Here is a 17,682-nt window from a genome sequence, read left to right on the forward strand (position 1 = left end):
ATAAACGTCCTTAAAATATATTTTTGTATTTATTTATGGTAGTACACTAAAATTAAACCTTCTCATGCTGCTGTCCTTGCATGTGTGTGCATATGTGTGGTTCCCAGGCCAGGAGTATAACTTCCTCAAGATGGAGCCAGGGGAGGTCAACTCTCTTGGGGAGCCATATGATTTTGATAGCATCATGCACTATGCCAGGAACACCTTCTCACGGTAACCAGCGGGACAATCTCATCTCTTGACTTGTGTTGAATTTACAAAACAGATCAGAAAAAAACGAGCTGCCAAAACAGATGTTTCTCAACTTTAACATCTGCTTTGTAATTTTGTGAAACAGTGACCTTGATGGTTTTTGACGGTTTCTCTGTGTCGATCCTGTTGTTTAGTGTTTATAGTGGGGTGGAGCTCATAGTTAGAGCTACCTCCGACCAACTTTCATCACCCAGGGCAAGTAAAGGCTGCAACATCTTAAAAATTAATATAGAAAGAATTTTCCTTTTACTTTGCACAGTTAGAAACTACAAACATTTTAACATCAACTGTATTCATCATCATTATTGTTTAGCTGTGCATGACAATCAATCCACTTTTACAAAGTGATGTAAATGACAACACATAACGAAACAGAGCAGGGATATTGGCCAGAGGCAGTACTAAAGGGGATGTAGTTTGTTATAGTTCAGTTCAGCTTTACATGTAAACCACACAAAATGTAAGTATTTATACTGGAATACAAGAAATACTATAGAAGCTAAAGATATGTCCCAGTCAGGTTTATTAAGTTATAGCAGAGTTTTCCAATATCTTCTTGTGACCCCTTGACACTAGTAGTTGTCTTCTGGTTCTAACCAGTCCAAATAGAAACTTTATGTTGGTGGCTATGACCAATAGTTTTGTAGAAACAATGTGAAAGGGTTCACTCATAGTCATGAACCTACAGAGTATTATCACCTCAATATGCAGCTCCACGCAGCTTTATGGAGCTTTATACTGAGTTTCAGCTCATTGTTAAGTCCGGCTGCAACTTCACTGTTCTGGATCAGTCTCACTGAACACTTTTTGGCCACAGCAGGCAGCTTTTTTCAGCAAAAACGCTTTAAAAATTCACTGTACACTACCTGCTCAGCACCAAACAGCCGCAGTTATCAAATATCTGGTGAACACTGTAGCATTTTGCAGCTAAAGAGTCAGATATTTCCCTAGTGGAGAAGAAAAACAGAGTGAATATTGGACTTTTATTCATATAGTGGCCAGAAAAAATTACTCCAAATGACTGATGATGTTGCTCCGTAACTACTGGATGTGTAAATAAGCAACTGTTTGCCATATCAACTCAAAAGGTGATTATATGTCAATGCTAAAATTATCCAGTAATTCACGAAAAGGCAAAACATTATCAGTGCAGTGAAACAAATGGAAGCTTTTCAGCATCATGAAATCCCCAGTTATTTTGCAGTGAGAGCCGTCACAGGTTCACTTGCAATGAGAGGATAGAACTTAATCTCCGACCTATCTAATCTCATAACCCCTCCTATTCCCCAGTCAGCTCCAACCCACACATTAGAAGGAAATATTGGTGTTGCAATCAGTTACATATTAGTTATTTTACTGTTTTGAAGATACGTGTGTGTGTCTTTCATCTGATTTCCTTGAAATCAGAGCATGGTGTGTGTTAAATCTCTGTTTTCCTCCCTTAAGGGGAATGTTCCTTGACACCATCCTTCCATCCAGAGATGAAAATGGGGTCCGGCCTGCTATCGGCCAGCGGACCAGGCTCAGTAAAGGAGACATAGCACAGGCAAGGAAGCTGTATAGATGTCCAGGTACTGACATATTTACTATGAGAACACAGTGTGTATGGGTGTGTGTGTGTGTATGTGTGTTTGTTGAAACAAAAAATGACCTCTGTGTATCTGCTCGTGTCTTTGGCGTAACATTTTCACACCCGTCCACTCTCCAGGGCACGGGGATAAAGTTGAGTAATTTGTTTTTCCATGTGTTTCGCTGTTTTCACGTCTCACACACATCACATACACACTCTTCCCATGAGTTCTTGCGCACACCCGTGCCGTTCTGGCGTTCCTTCGGTCCCTGTTGTATGGTGCTGACGTGATCTGGCTTTGGATCAAGCCGAGCTATGCAGTAATGTCGCAAAGGTTTACGATTGAAAGTGTTGCCATCCCTTTTTGGCCCACACACAGACTCATGAGTTCACACTTTAGGTCATCATGTACGCATGATGTACTGTATCTGAGACAAACAGATTAAATAATATTTGTCATCAGTCTGTTCTACTTAAATTCACCAAAACCTCTGTTTCTCTGTGTTTTTGTGTGTGTATTTATTCATTTTGACTGAATTTCTTTGGTTATATTTCCATTTAACTGACAATATACAAGTATGGCCTTTAGTTTATTTGTTCACATTAATAACGCCACATATATTACAGTATATAATCAACTAAATCCATTTTGATACTGGAAAGAGAACAAGAGTGTGTTTGTGCGTCCCAGCTGGAAATAGATACAACTTCAACCTTATAAGGTCATATTTGAGTGATACCATATTCACTGACAGATGAACAGAGCCCCAGGGCATTGTGGGGGAGAACAGCATGCATGATGGGATAGGAGGGGCACATTTGGCTAACCTCCTTTTCAGAAGGAACGACAACGTTAAACTCTGAATGAAAAATAAAGAGCAATATTGTCTGATAATTTTCCACGAATTCCCATCCAGTCACTCTTGTTCACTTGCAATAAATGACTCCACTACTGGGGAATGTTTAATTCGGCTAAACAGTGACGAGGCTTAATGACTGTGGTCTGACCTCACATGTATACTGATACACAAAGGAATACAAACACACATAGTGCCGCCTCCAACATGCAAAATTAAAACAAGCCAAAGCCAACATGAAACAAAAGTTTTGTTTTGGAGCCTAATTTTAATTCCTTTACTGGTTTCTGAATCAGAAATAACAGTTTCCATATGGACAGATCAGATATTATAGACATAAACTTTGTGTATGAGGCTGTTGTGTTGACAAAATAATCTGTAGTATATTTATTTTGGTAAATTGGCAGTAAAAGATTGAGAATAATAAGAGATATGAGAGCCATGTGTTCTTTAGTAATGTACCGATCATAAGTATCAGTATGCAGCTGAAAGTATTATGCACAACAGCAGGACTCGCCACAAAAATTTAACTCTCTCTCTCTCTCTCTCTGTGTGTGTGTGTGTGTCTGTGTGTTGCAGCATGCGGAGAGACGCTCCAAGAGTCAACAGGCAACTTCTCGTCTCCTGGTTACCCCAACGGATACCCTTCATACACACACTGTGTCTGGAGAATATCTGTTACACCCGGAGAAAAGGTGCACACACACACACACACACACACACACACACACACCTACGCAGACACTCACACACACACTCGAACACACGCAGTAGCACCCTGCAGTGCAGTGAATGTGCATATAATAACAGGAGACTGCTGACAGACTGACTGTATATTGATTATATCCTAACACTACAGGTCCCACCCTCTTCCTCTTTTCTTCCTCTCATCGTCTGGTCATCTGAAGTACAAACATCTGTCTTAAATATATTAACCATTTACCTTTGCTCCTCCAGATCGTTCTTAACTTCACCACCATGGATCTGTATAAAAGCAGTCTGTGTTGGTATGACTACATTGAGGTTCGGGATGGATACTGGAGGAAAGCTCCACTGCTCGGTAAGATCAAGGCACAGTCAGCCGGGGGTGAGCTGGTTGCCCTTTAACAAAATGGCATGACATTTGTGCCTTTTCATATTTTCTTGTTCCTTTATTAGCTTTTTTTTTAATTCTACTGAAATCACCTTAAATCTTTAAGACTGCTGTGACTGTAAGGTACGGTGGCCCTGAGAGCTCAAAGCACTCCAACTTAAAGGTGGGGTCAGTCATTCTGGAGACAGATTCACAGTTAAGTCTCACCCAGGCCGTCAAATACCTACGCTTTGAGTTATGGTTAATGGAAAAAGAAACAAAGTGTCTCGAAGTGAACCACACAACACAACAGGTGGTGTTTTTGTGCTCCCAGGTTGTCAAATACAGACGCTTTGGGTTGCCATAACATCTCTATTTAATGACCTGGGAATAAAACTCAACAATCAACCATTTTCCTCCTTAATGAGTGATCCCATCTTTAAGAAAACAAACAAATTAAGAAAATATGTTCATTTCACAACACATGCAGCATTTTTAACACAACCAGAACACTGTCTGTTTGTTTTATTAAAACATTGCAGTGTATTGAGCTCTCTGTAATTAGGTTCATGTGTTCAAACTGACAAAAGCACTGTATCAATCATATATCAAATAAAATGTATGTGAACGAACGTGGCTTGAAATAATTAAGAAAGGTTTTGATGCAGGGCCATATGGTTTTAGTGCTTTTTACATTTTATAGGTTATATTTCATCATCAATCACTGGACAACAGAAGGTATGGTTCTTACAGTGTTTGTTTTTATGTGTGTTTTTTAACAGGCAGGTTTTGTGGAGATAAAGTTCCTGATGTCTTGATCTCCACTGACAGCAGGATGTGGATTGAGTTCCGCAGCAGCAGCAACTGGGTGGGAAAAGGCTTTGCTGCCATTTATGAAGGTAACTTCTCTGCCTTACATAAAAAACAATCAAAGAGATAAACACACTGGAACTTGCATAATTCGTACACACACACATTTCAGGTGTTGTTGGTGCAGTTGATGCCAATCTGTCCTGTCTGTCTGTCTGTCTGTCTGTCTGTCTGTCTGTCTGTCTCGCTCTCCTGTGCAGCAATCTGTGGAGGGGAAATCACCAAGGACTCAGGACAGATTCAGTCTCCCAACTATCCTGATGACTACAGACCCTCCAAAGAGTGTGTGTGGAGGATCACTGTGTCCGAGGGATACAACGTTGGGCTCAGCTTCCAGGCCTTCGAGGTGACTCACTCCTTATGTGTGTGTGTGTGTGTCCCCCCCCCCCTTGTGCTTAGGAATGTCTGGGTCAAATTTCACGCTCGTATAGCTGCTAGGAAGTTAATAACGGTGATGGTGCGTGTTGTGTGTGTGTGTGTGTGTGTGTGTGTGTACAGAGACACAGAGCAGCTGAGGATTAGTTTCGTAGTTTGAACGCTGTAAAAATGTCAGTGGGCTAATTGACACAATCTGTCTCCAACCAGACTTTACATATGTAAGGTCAAAGGTCAGAGTTCACCTTCACACAGGAGCTAAGATCAACCTCTTTTAAAATCCAATTTTCTGTTCTATTTTGGTTCCGTTATATTCTGTTCTACTCTGTTATGTTCTATTCTATTCTGTTCTGTTCTGTTACATTCTGTTCTACTCTGTTCTGTTCTGTTCTGTTCCGTTCTATTCTATTCTGTTCTACTTTGTTCTGTTATATCTATTCCGGTCTTTTCAATACTGTTCAATGCCAATCTATTCTCTTTTATTCTATTCTCTATTCTATTATATTTGGTTCTACTCTGTTCTATTATGTTATATTCTGTAACATTCACTTCTATTTTGTTCTTTTTTATTCTGTTTTCATTTTATTATCCTGTGTGTCTACTTATTCTTGGACTCGAAAAGTAAAATTAAAAAATGTAATGGTGGTGACAAAAACTAAATGGTTTTTTTGGAGGAAATTTTCTGATGTGACACTTAGTAATGGATGATTTTCTCTTTAAAACCCTTATGGTAGAATCTGTTAATCTGTTAATCTGTAGCTGATCTGTCAGTGTTGGTTTGAGCTGCTGCAGGTCCACTGATGGTGTTAAAGGATAGAGGGGATTTTTTACTTCAACCTGGTTATTATTTCTGTAGTTTTGGAAATTAGATTTTTGGTGATGGTTTTATTTTATTCACATATTGATGAAATCTCGGGGCTGTAACATTCGTTCAATGGAGTACTTCAGAGCAACACGAGCAGTCAAACTATCAGACAAAGGAAGACATGTTGTGTTACACATAACACTAAACGTGTTGATGTCACAGAGATATTTGAAGGTTGACAGGATGGTTGTGGTGTATCTCACCGCGTACATGAATGTTTCTGCAGATCGAGAGGCACGACAGCTGCGCTTACGACTACCTGGAGGTCCGAGACGGCCCTCTGGAGACAAGCCCTCTGATTGGACGATTCTGCGGCTACGATAAACCTGAAGATGTGCGCTCCACCTCACACACACTGTGGATGAAGTTTGTCTCAGATGGGACGGTTAACAAGGCCGGCTTTGCTGCTAACTTTTTCAAAGGTGTGTGATTAACAGAGGCTCTTTGTGTGTGTGTGTGTGTGTGTGTGTGTGTGTGTGTCAGGTGATTGTGTTTTCTCACATGGCTTTTAACCAAAGCATTCTTTATGTGTGTGCAAACATGCTCTGACGTGTGTATTTTTCAGAGGAGGATGAGTGTGCGAAGCCAGACAATGGTGGATGTGAACAGAGGTGTGTAAACACTCTTGGCAGCTTCAAGTGTGCCTGTGACCCGGGCTACGAACTAGCTCCTGACAAGAAGAGCTGTGAAGGTAACTGTGTGTGTGTGTGTGTGTGTGTCTGTGACTTGGAATGATGAATTCATGTTTGTATGTGCATTCCTTTGTATGCCACTGTGTGTTTCTGTAGGATATGAGTCTAACTCATCAGAAAAAAAACATCCGAACAGCCTCTATCAACAGGAAAAAACATCTCTCTGACACAAATCCACATGCCCCGCTTTTCCAGTGCCACAAGTGCTGTGAAGGTCCTTTAATCCCGCAAAATAAATTAGCTAACCATTATGACCCACATACTGAAACAACTGAACAAACCACTTCAGAGAGGCAGAGAGAGAAAATTGCTACGCTAGAGGAATGTCCAAAAATGTGGTTTTGCTGTATATCCTTGAAGAGCAGCTCTTTTTATTTTGCATCCCCAGTGAGTTGATGTTTGGGAAAAGGATGCAGAAAGTGGATTTTCAAAGTCTACGTCGTTATATACAATTACAGTGACATTTTGGGTCCTTTTAGTAAGACATTTCACTGCGCTCACCACATAAAGGAGACATTGTTGCGGAAATGCTCGGTCACGTGAGGAAGTATAGTGAGTAATTAAGTTGTTATTTGAGGAAAACACGTGGTGAACTCTACAGGTGTCTTGCGAGTGACTTGCAATCAGTCACGTTAGCTACTTCCCCTTGAAATGAACAAACATCAGTAGTAATGACTTCCCGCACACATTTCACTTTTCCTTTGAGCTGAATCTGGTTCCTCTATGACAAATATTCCCATCGGCATCATCAGCGTAAGCCGTCTGCTGCTGCTGACGGACCTGTTTGTCCTCCACATTCCATCCTTAACTGCATCATATCCAAGTTATAACCCTCCTGACTAAAGTAAATGCCTGTATACAGCTGTGTTGATCAGAAATGTGGCAGTAAAATAGCCTCATTGCACAGAACCAGCCACTCAAACACAGCAGCTCTGTTTCTTTACATGTTGGGAAAATTGGATATTTGACGAGTTGCAGTTGGTGCAGCCTGGAACGAATTCACAACTTTAGGAAGCATTTGAAACATAAATTGTGGATTTACCACCACCTGCTTATGTGCAATGTGGTTTGGCAGGGTCAGGGAAATCAAGTTCAACTTTTTGTGTTGTTGTTGTGGCTTATAAAACATATATATCACTTCCTAGGCATGTGTGTATGTGTCTGTTTGTGTGTTACCAGCGGCGTGTGGGGGACTCCTCTCTAAGCTGAACGGTACCATCAGCACTCCTGGTTGGCCTAAAGAGTATCCACCCAACAAGAACTGTGTGTGGCAGGTGGTCGCTCCCACTCAGTACCGCATCTCCATGCAGTTTGAGGCCTTCGAGTTGGAGGGAAATGAGGTGAGTGTGTCTATGTGTTTAATAGCCACCTTGAAGACGGGTATTACAAGAGCCTTGTTCGTGTGTTTAGGTGTGTAAATACGACTATGTGGAGGTGCGGAGCGGCCTCTCATCCGACTCTAAGCTGCATGGTAAATACTGCGGCACAGAGGTCCCTGAAGTCATCACCTCTCAATACAACAACATGAGGATTGAGTTCAAGTCCGACAATACTGTCTCCAAGAAAGGCTTCAAGGCTCACTTCTTCTCAGGTAAGACGCGTGTGTTACATCTGTGTATGTGTGTGTGTGTGTTTGTCAGGGGTGGGCAGAGCAGAGCATTTTGTTTGAAACAAACTAATGAACAACAAGGTTAATTATGCTGCAGGAGCAGTTTGATAAGCTTCTAGTGTGGGTATTTCGATACTTACATTTCAGCATAGCAACTGGCTCACAGCTCGACTAACTGACATAAATCTAAGCTGCTCTAAACCTTGATATAGATTTTTGTAATAGGTAACCCGGTACTTTGCCGTTGTCTAGCGTTCGCCCACAGAATGTCTTCACTGGGCTGCGACAAATAATCGGTTTGCAGAGCTAAAGTTTTTCACCTGCAGGCTATTTAAACCCTGATATTATTTAGCCCACAACCTACCTCCAAAAAAGTGCTTTTAAAAGTAAATTGCCAACATTTTGTTAATTTTGTTTAATTAATTAAACCTACAATAGCCATCCATAGCAACTACTATGTGGTTAAAATGATTAAATTCATGTATTCATGTAATGATTGAAATACATTAAGACATGTAAAACACTTAGATAAGGTTAGAGAAAGATCATTTTCATGGTTAAATATCTAAAAAAGTTGGAAGTGGAAGATGAAATGCAAACCAGGGTCTCCACTCCTGATTTTTAGTCTTCTGCTCACCTCCGCTGTGTGTTAATTTGTATGTATGTTTGCTTGCGTGGTCAAGCATTTGTGGAAATATGAATATGTGTGTGTGCGCATACCCCTCTGTTTTATACTGCCTGTGTATATGTGTTGTGTTCGTCTGTCATGCTGTGTCTCCTGAGCCTCCACCGGCTCTCCGGCCTCCTGCACCCACCCTGCGCTCTGCCCTCTCTCCCTCAGACAGGCTGGCTCTGTGTCAAGAGCGTATGATTGTGTTTGAGTCATGCCAGGACATAAAGCGTGGCCGCTCTCCCTCTCGTGGCCATGTCAACAACAAGCTGGCAACCTCATCAAAGGTCAGAGGTAACATGACCTAACAATCGGCATCTCTGATTGGCTCCGGTCGACGGTGTAATAAGGGAATGGATCGATCATGTTTTAATGGCGTGGATCACTGTTTAATCCATTCTCCTCCAGAGGGAAACATGTGCTTTGTCCCAGTTCCATGTTACACCATACAAGGATGGGTGATAATACAGATATAACCTATATCAATTTTCAGCAGAAAAGTGATATTGTTGGACAAATTTCTGTGGTCCAAGTTAATTATTTAATGCAAGCTGCAGTTAAACAATAAAATAAAACACTATTATTGAATTGTGTTACTTTGTTTTCAACATATGAAGAGTTTGGTCTCATGTTAACAGTGGAACTCAGATCATTGCTCTGAAAATCTGTTTTTGTATTTGAAAACTTCCCTATTATTATTTTCAGAAAGTACAGAAGAAATTAATGAACTGTAATGTTTGTAGTAAAAGGAAATATTTAGTGATGTGCACTATTGGAAGTCAATCAAACTGAAACTTTGGGAAACTACAGCCAGTTTCAAATTTTGGAAACTTTTTTGGTGTTTAATATGTTCCAGAAAAGCCACAACTACCCACTATTTGTTTGACAAAATTAAATTAAATTAAATTAAATTAGCATGTCGTATGGAACTGGGACACCGCTATGATTCTCCAGTAAAAACACAACAAATATCCCCTACTCGCCGTTTCAGGGTTGAATTTGTTGGATTTCAACATTAGACAATAACAATTTTTAGGAAGTTGTCCTGAAGACAAGATCCAAATTTCTCTTTTCCTACTCCAATATTTAAATTAACTAAAAAGGGAAAACTGATCCTAAAGGCAACTTCAGTGTAACATTTTGGCTGCTTCCTTCTCCTTCAGAGGAAGTAAAACTGTCACCTGGATGAGCTCGTCAAAATTCAACTACCTGCAGAACACCTGGAACACGTAGTTAAATCGCAGCGTGGTTTATAATATCACTGACTCAGATATAGATAATGTGTGTGTGTGTGTGTGTTTAAAGTTGATGTGTGAGTGGCTCTTCTATTGTCAGAAGCTTCCAGGGATAGCTTTTGGTTGGCAAAGATCCAGCAGCTTTAGGGAGGTCCCTTCGGCCTCCCACACACTACTAATCCGTGTGAGTGTGCGCGTGTATGCGTGTGTATGCGTGCATGAGTGTGTGCATGTGGACATTGTGTGCTTGACCTGAAGAAAGCTACAATGAACACTGTGTAGCATCAACTGCAAAGCTTCTTAGCCTGTGATAGGGTGAGACTGAGCCCACAATAGCACCGTAATACCACATCAGACAGACAAACACACACACACACACACACACAGAGAGCAAGAGAGAGAGAGAGAGATAGAGAGAGAGAGAGGATTTAGTGGTTTCATTAAAAGCAGATCTAGTTTGATTCACAAGCTCTAGAGTTGAGGTGAGATGCAAGCTTCTGTGTCTAATCTCACATCTCTTTATAGGAATCTGTCTCTCACTCTCAGTCACAAATACTCTCTTCTCTATCTCCCACACTCTCCCTGTACATGCTCTGTCTTCCTGTGCGGCCATCAGAAAATCCCCACCTCTCTGTTTCTGTCTCTGACACCATCACTGTTGTCAACGTGGCAGTCCCACACAGAGTGAGTCTTCCTCGCTGCTTCCAACCTCCACCCCATGAGCCGCTCTGTTCCTCCAGTGTTCAGCTTCACTAAAAGGCCCTTTGTCATCACCCAGCCATACTGAGGAGAAGCCATGTGGTTAGAAGAAGCCCCAAATTAAAGGATGAGGGCGAGAAAACAACTTAGCTGTGATGTTGTTCAGTTTTTGTTTTAAGCCTACAGATATTTGAACCTTTTAACCTCCTAACAAGCAGCAGCCTGCCAGTGGGTCAGTCATTATTAACTCATGCTGTGCGGCCAAACGTTGCTCAAGTAGTACACAGAACTATATTTCAAGTTCATGTGGAGGTCCCTAATTTTCCAAAGAAAACAAATATGTCAAGTCGAATTTTAGAGGAAATGTGTATAAAACATTTGACAAGACATCTGGAAGTCTAGGTTGTGAATATTTAACTCACTGCAATCATCAAATAACACAGTATATATGATACTGGTAGCTTGCCCGGTTGAGCCCCATGTGCTAGGGCTGAAGTCCTTGCTGTGGAGGTCCAGGTTCGATTCCAGCCTGCGGCCTCTTGCTGCACGGGAGGGTGTGCTTCCTTGTCGAGTGTTAGATGAGAAGATGAATAACTGTCTCATGTCTCTACGTAAATATGAAGCTCCAGCCAGCAGTTGGCTTGCTTAGCTTAGCACAAAGAGTCTATGTCCAAAGGTAGCAAAATATGCACACAAGCACATCTAAAGCTCACCAATTAACACACATATCTTGTTTGTTTACTCCGCACAAAAATTTATACATGCTGGGAAATCCTAAAATAGTTCAACTGCCTTGTGTACCGAAAAATACAGTATAACCAGTTATGTTAATGAGGTCATTATTTGAGCCAAAAGATATTAATTAACCCCACAAAAAAAAAAAAAATCCAGAATAAGCAGCAAAACAAGGCATTATTATCTTTCCATTCTCTTTTCTGTTTGTATGGAAATTTATGGAGAAAAAATCTCTTCAAATTATTTATGGGGGGAATTTGTGGTCCACATTTAGGCGTCACCATAACAACCTAATGGCCCACATATCCTACCATGGACATAAAAATCCCATGACATGAGGCTTACAAGATCTAAACGTGATGACATACACTCTCATCACGTTTTACAGTTTCTCCTCAGTTGGCTGGCTGAACACATCAGACTGATATAACAGTGGCTTCTGGCTCCAAGGAGAGCACAGCTGATGTGAAAACAGCTGCTACGGTCACAGACGTTTCAGAGCCAAGGCCAGAGGTTGACCGCAGAGCGATCATAACCATCAACCCAAAGAGTAGCACAAAGACAGTTTTACAGGCCAACATAACCACACACAGACTTACACACACTAACTAACTTAACCCTTTGTAGTTGTCTGTTGTTGTTCTAAGTGCTAACTTTTGTTAATGGTTTCTTCATTCCTTCCTGTTCACTAACTCTTCTTGGAAATCTTTAGATGGCAGTTTTGCAGAACAGCTGGGCTGCAGGCAATATTTAAATCTCTGATGCTTCTACTTCATTCACTCTTTGCTAAGACCCACCCCTTAGTTACTGTTACTGCTACGCCTCTCAAGCTTTCTGTTGCAGCATTATATTGCAAACAAGATTTATTTATGCTTTATTGTTTGTTATAGTTTGGCACAAGTAACTCTAATGATCCAAAAAGTGCAAGAAAGCGCCACTAACACTGATAAGCAGTCGTATCCAGGACAGTGGATGTGTCCCCACAAAATACTGTATTTAGGTAATGGAATAGAAGTAATGCTCGTTTATGCAGTAAGATAGTGTAATAAATACTTTAACGTGACAATAATGAACACTATCTCGCAGTCTTACAGTTGTTCTGGGTGACCATGTTTGCCTAGCATGATTGCTGGATATGTATGTTCGTGTTTCTCTTTATTTGCCATCTGTCACCTTCTCTGTACCTTTTCTTTTGTTGAACTTGTTTGATTTGATTTCCGTCCAGTCCTTTCCTTTTATCACTGTTTCTCCTGTTGTCTGTCCCTCACCCTTTTCATATCATCTCCTTTTTATTTTTCAAAAAGGTCTCCTTCCCTTCCTTAAGGTCTAATTCTTCCACTCCTATCCCCTGCTCGACCTCTTGCTTCCCTCCACCTCCGTCCTTTTTGCTGTTTCCACATGAGTGATGTGTTGCATGTGTATCTCTCACAGACAAAGATGAGTGCAGCAAGGACAACGGCGGCTGCCAGCACGAGTGCATCAACACAGTGGGCTCTTACGTTTGTCAGTGTCGCCATGGCTTTGTACTGCATGAGAACAAACATGACTGTAAGGAAGGTGGGTTTCACGTACATTCACATCAGCACACACACTGGCATAAAAACATTGGACCGCACATGCACGTCCTGCCACATTCACACAAGCATGTGCTCATTCACAAGAACAACCATCGTCCATCATACAGCCCTTACTCAGTGTATCCACATCAGAGTCCACCTGACAGCAGAATGGCCCTTTCCATTTGAGGATATTTCTTTATTTTATATATTATATTTCCACACTTGAAGGCTGCAAGCAGAGCTGTAGACTTGAGACTTGAGACATGGGCACGTGTCACATAAGTTACAAAGGTGAAGACTTGAGGGCTGTGAGACTTGACTGACTTGAGAATATCAAATCTCAAGCTTTGACCTTTGATCCTGGAACAACAAAAAAACAGTATAAGAAACCGTTTCAAGCAGGAATTAATTATTCTAATTCCATTAATTAATCCTGTGCATTAAAATCACTTGCTGAAAAATATTAACATGTCTTAGAAGACAATTGCTTTGTCATTGTAATGCTCAGCATTCTGATGCCTAAACATTGTTTAGACTTGACTTGAAATTTGCTTATGATGACTTGTGCTTGCCCTTAAGGACTAGAGACTTAAAAGACTTGCGATTTACTTTGAAGAGTGGGACTTGTCTGAATCAAGACTCAAATTGTACTTGCTAGTCATCATAGCTCTGCTCACTGAGACTTGACTTGCACTAAAGGTCTTGAGTCTTATTCCAAAAGACTTGAGATTTACTCTTAAAGACTTGACACTTGACCTAGACTTGTCTCAAATAACTTGAGAGTCACACTGGACTGGTCCCAAAAGACTTGAAGACAGGTTGCGAGTCACCACAGCTCTGCTCACTGAGACTAGACTCGCACTAGTCTTAAATGACTTGCTTGAAAGGTGCAGAAATGCAGCACAAACAGACAGTTCAAGATAATTACTGCAGAAATACCCTATAAAGTTGTTAAGTTAGAAATCATATACAAACCTATAATACAGCATTTGTTTTTGTATCAAGATACTATTATTGTGTTCCAGGGGTTGAGACTCGAACTTGTCTCAAATGACTTCAAAACAGCTCTGCTTGGAAGTCACTAAGGGTGTGTTCACTGTGATGTGTGCTTGTGTTTGTATGTGAGAACAGAGACGGAAAAAAGGTTTCAGTTTGACAGAAAACAGTATTTATAAGTTGTTAGCACATTCCCATGTGCACACACACACGCACAGACACACACACACAGACACACAACTGTTGAATTGACATATTATACTCGGCTCTTTGAAGTTGAACTTTTGAACGTTTGCACACACACCACATCAATACACATATACACACCTCACTAAAGGCTCCCTGTGCTGCTCATAAAAACACTCATGTTTCAAACATCTGGGAGCTTGAAAGCTTCACATGTAGCGCGGTCTTCCTGTGTGTGTGTGTATGTGTGTGTTTATGTGTGCATTAGACCAGCTTGACCCAGTAACCTTGCCGAGTCATGTAAATCCATATTCCCATCACACAGCTTGTGTCCATGTGTGGTTATGATAACACACAAAGTATGTGTGTGTGAAAGTTTCAACATGTGGAGATGAACATTTGGCATGACACCTGTTGTTAACATGTTGGATTCATATAAACAACACCTTTTAGTAATAGCAGTCACCTGCCAGAGGTGTGTGAGTCTAAAGACATTAAACTTGTGGTCTCAGGGATCCTGTTTAATCTTTTCTGTTAAACTTGAAACTGTCATTAACTTAATTACTGGTAATATTATGATACTGTGGCATTGTAAACTATTACATTTCCTGTTATCTACAATAACTTGATAAATGTGAATAGATGTTTTTGCTGCCATGTCTTAAATCTGTATGATGTAAGTAGTTAGACTTTTTAACTGCACGAGGTGTGAGGGTCTTCTGTAACAATAGTGTGTGTGTGTGTGTGTGTGTGTGTGGAATATGACGTCTTGTATTTCATACTTTGCCTGTTAGAAAACTCACCTTTACATTTATATACATGGTTCTTGTAAAGTCATCCATCTCATTGTGTACATGGGTTCAGTTTGTCTGACTCTAAATAAAAAGTGTCACTCTGGAACACACCTTGTTGTCTTGTGCATGCCTCCTGCCTCTCATCACCTTCATTAAGCCACGGCATTCATCTAACCCAAACCATACACATACATGCGAATGCCATGTGTGGCTATGAAGGCTGCTGTAGGTAGATTTTGGTGCAGTTTTTAAGCGATTTAAAACTCTTCAGGAGGAAAGCAGTCGGTAAGAGTCCCAACTTCAACCAGAAAGAGTTGCTACAGTGTTAGTCTTCAGCTGATGTGTTGTCATGAAGTAGAGTATTAGAGTTATAGTTAGTTGCCCATCAGTGCCACTGAAACCAAGCTAATGAGTTGTATTTCAAAGTGTAAATATTGGATATTGGATGGTCTTGAGTATGATGTTGGTAATGCTCAGCTCTGAGGAATCTGGGAGTATCTAACAAAACAATAACAGAGCAGTTGGCTTCAGATGAAAAACAGCCTTTTGGCCTATTTATTAATGTGCATTGTCCCTGTTTGTGTCAGCCATCAGCATTCAATTGGTTGAGATCTGGTGACTGTGAAAGCATATGATTCACATCTTTTTCATACTCAGATTATTCAGTGAGTCCATGTACGATGTATCAAAGCATCTGAATTCGTTATGTTTTATCATTAAAGGTCCAACATTTAGGAGGATATATTGGCAGAAATTAAATGTAATATTTATACGTATGTTGCCATTAGTGTATACTCACCTGAATATATGAAACGAGCAGTTTTATCTAAAGACACCGCAGGTCGCTTTCCATGGAGTCTGCCATGTTGAACTGCCATGTTTGTACAGTAGCTCAGAAGGGACAAGCAGACACTGGCTCTAGACAGGGCCTTTTTATGTTTTTCATGAGTTTCATGACCACTGTAGTTTCTCCTGCAAACTTCACAGCCCGTTCTCATTCCCAAGTCGTCAAATAAAGATGCCACTAAGTCCTACACAGTGGTCCTTTAATTTATTCAGTGGTTTCCTTTAATTTGTCACCTGACTGTTGTTGCTCAAGTAATCCAGAATGAATCCTGAATCCTAAATGTGTATTGATTCAGAGAGCTAGAACAGAATTTAGAAGCTCAACATATAAATGTTTAGGATCCAGTCCTACATAACATGTTTTTATGAGCCATTCACTAAACATCCAATCACAGAGTGCCTATATTTAACAAAGCAGTGTTTGCAATGTGTACTGTGTTTAGTAGGAATGGTTAAAGACAGTCTGAATGTAACTATAAGCACGAAAAAATCATCTTGTCTCTACTTTTGGTCCATATGATGAATACAATAATGATGATCACATTTAAGGTTCAGATAACATCCAGAATAATTTAAACCTTATAGATTGTTTTGTCTTTTGGTTCTTTGTGTGCTATACTCCATCAATGCGTACAGTACAAGAGGTTTACCTTAGCAGTGTTTGTTTAAAGCATGCGTGCATGTGAAACTCACACTGAACTTGTCATCAGGATGTGTTTCTTTGAAATCCTTTCTCTCTCTTTTGGTTCTCTTGTTTCTCTCCTTCCTGTTCCCTTTCCATTTCCTCTGACCTTTTCCTGTGCAGCCATGATTTTAACTTCCTCTCTATGTGTGTGCTTGCGTGTGTGTGTCCAGCTGAGTGTGAGCATAAGATCCACAGCCCCAGTGGGACCCTAAGCAGCCCTAACTGGCCAGACAAGTATCCCAGCCGTAAGGAGTGCACCTGGGACATCACAGCCACGCCGGGACACCGAGTCAAAATAGTAAGTGTGCTGAAATCAAACACATTCTGGGGCTTGTGAAGCATTTGTCTTAGGCTTTTTAAACCCTTTAGCATGATTGGCCTTCTTCCCTTCCTCATAACAACACATTACTCTGTCTGTGGGGTCATATCGTATGTAAAAGCCCCAGGCTGCCCTCCCCCTTCTTGCTCGATGATCTCTATTTCCCATGTTCCACTTTTGAAACCCAAATGTAAATGGGGGAGAAAGTACACGTTTGTATATTTGGGCTAAATTCAAACGTGTGCTCATGCATTAGAAAGAGGCCTTGGGCAGTGGCCATCTGTGTCCTCCTGTCTTTTTGTGTGTGTGTATATATACGCCTGCGTTTAGCCTGCATGTGCCCACACATGCATGCATTTGTGCATGTAAGCATTTATGTGTCACCACAGATAGTGGAATACACATTTTTGAGTTAGTGAAGATTTACATATTTAGGAATATGGGACGCTGAAAAGGAGGCTGAAAAGTTCTAAGTTTGATTTGCATAGTTATTTGTCCAAAGAGAGAGGGAGAACCGAGAGGAGATAATCTCAATTTCTGTGTCAGTACATTAGCTCAGACAGATGGTGTTCGGCTAACAGTGTTAGCTTTGTTGCAAACAGGTTTCTCCTGACTCAGGTGCATTCACAGAAAATGCTTAGTGCCGTTTGCAAGCTCAACTTGCAGAGGTGAGAGTGTGGTCTAGACACACACACACACACACACACACACGCTTACAGTCACACAGCTTGCTTCAGATAATCCTCCTCCACTCATGCTTCTAAATAGTATCACACACACACAAACACAGTGCAGC

The 17,682-nt window shown here is 40.8% G+C and overlaps 1 protein-coding gene across 1 annotated transcript in view; it reads left to right on the forward strand.

Moving 5' to 3' along the window:
• tll1 (tolloid-like 1) overlaps positions 1–17,682 on the forward strand; it is a gene marked incomplete at its 5' end in the record, with an annotated part of 27,633 nt that overhangs the window by 4,487 nt on the left and 5,464 nt on the right. Inside the window, 12 exon segments of the mRNA XM_035661048.1 lie at positions 108–213; positions 1,699–1,823; positions 3,259–3,374; positions 3,637–3,739; positions 4,534–4,650; positions 4,822–4,967; positions 6,088–6,283; positions 6,427–6,552; positions 7,733–7,893; positions 7,964–8,144; positions 12,933–13,058; positions 16,738–16,865. Coding sequence (XP_035516941.1) covers positions 108–213; positions 1,699–1,823; positions 3,259–3,374; positions 3,637–3,739; positions 4,534–4,650; positions 4,822–4,967; positions 6,088–6,283; positions 6,427–6,552; positions 7,733–7,893; positions 7,964–8,144; positions 12,933–13,058; positions 16,738–16,865 — 1,631 coding nt within the window.

Source organism: Morone saxatilis, unplaced genomic scaffold, assembly GCF_004916995.1.
Source record: "Morone saxatilis isolate NCDOM2014 unplaced genomic scaffold, NCSU_SB_2.0 Contig17, whole genome shotgun sequence".
Lineage (NCBI taxonomy): Eukaryota > Metazoa > Chordata > Actinopteri > Moronidae > Morone > Morone saxatilis.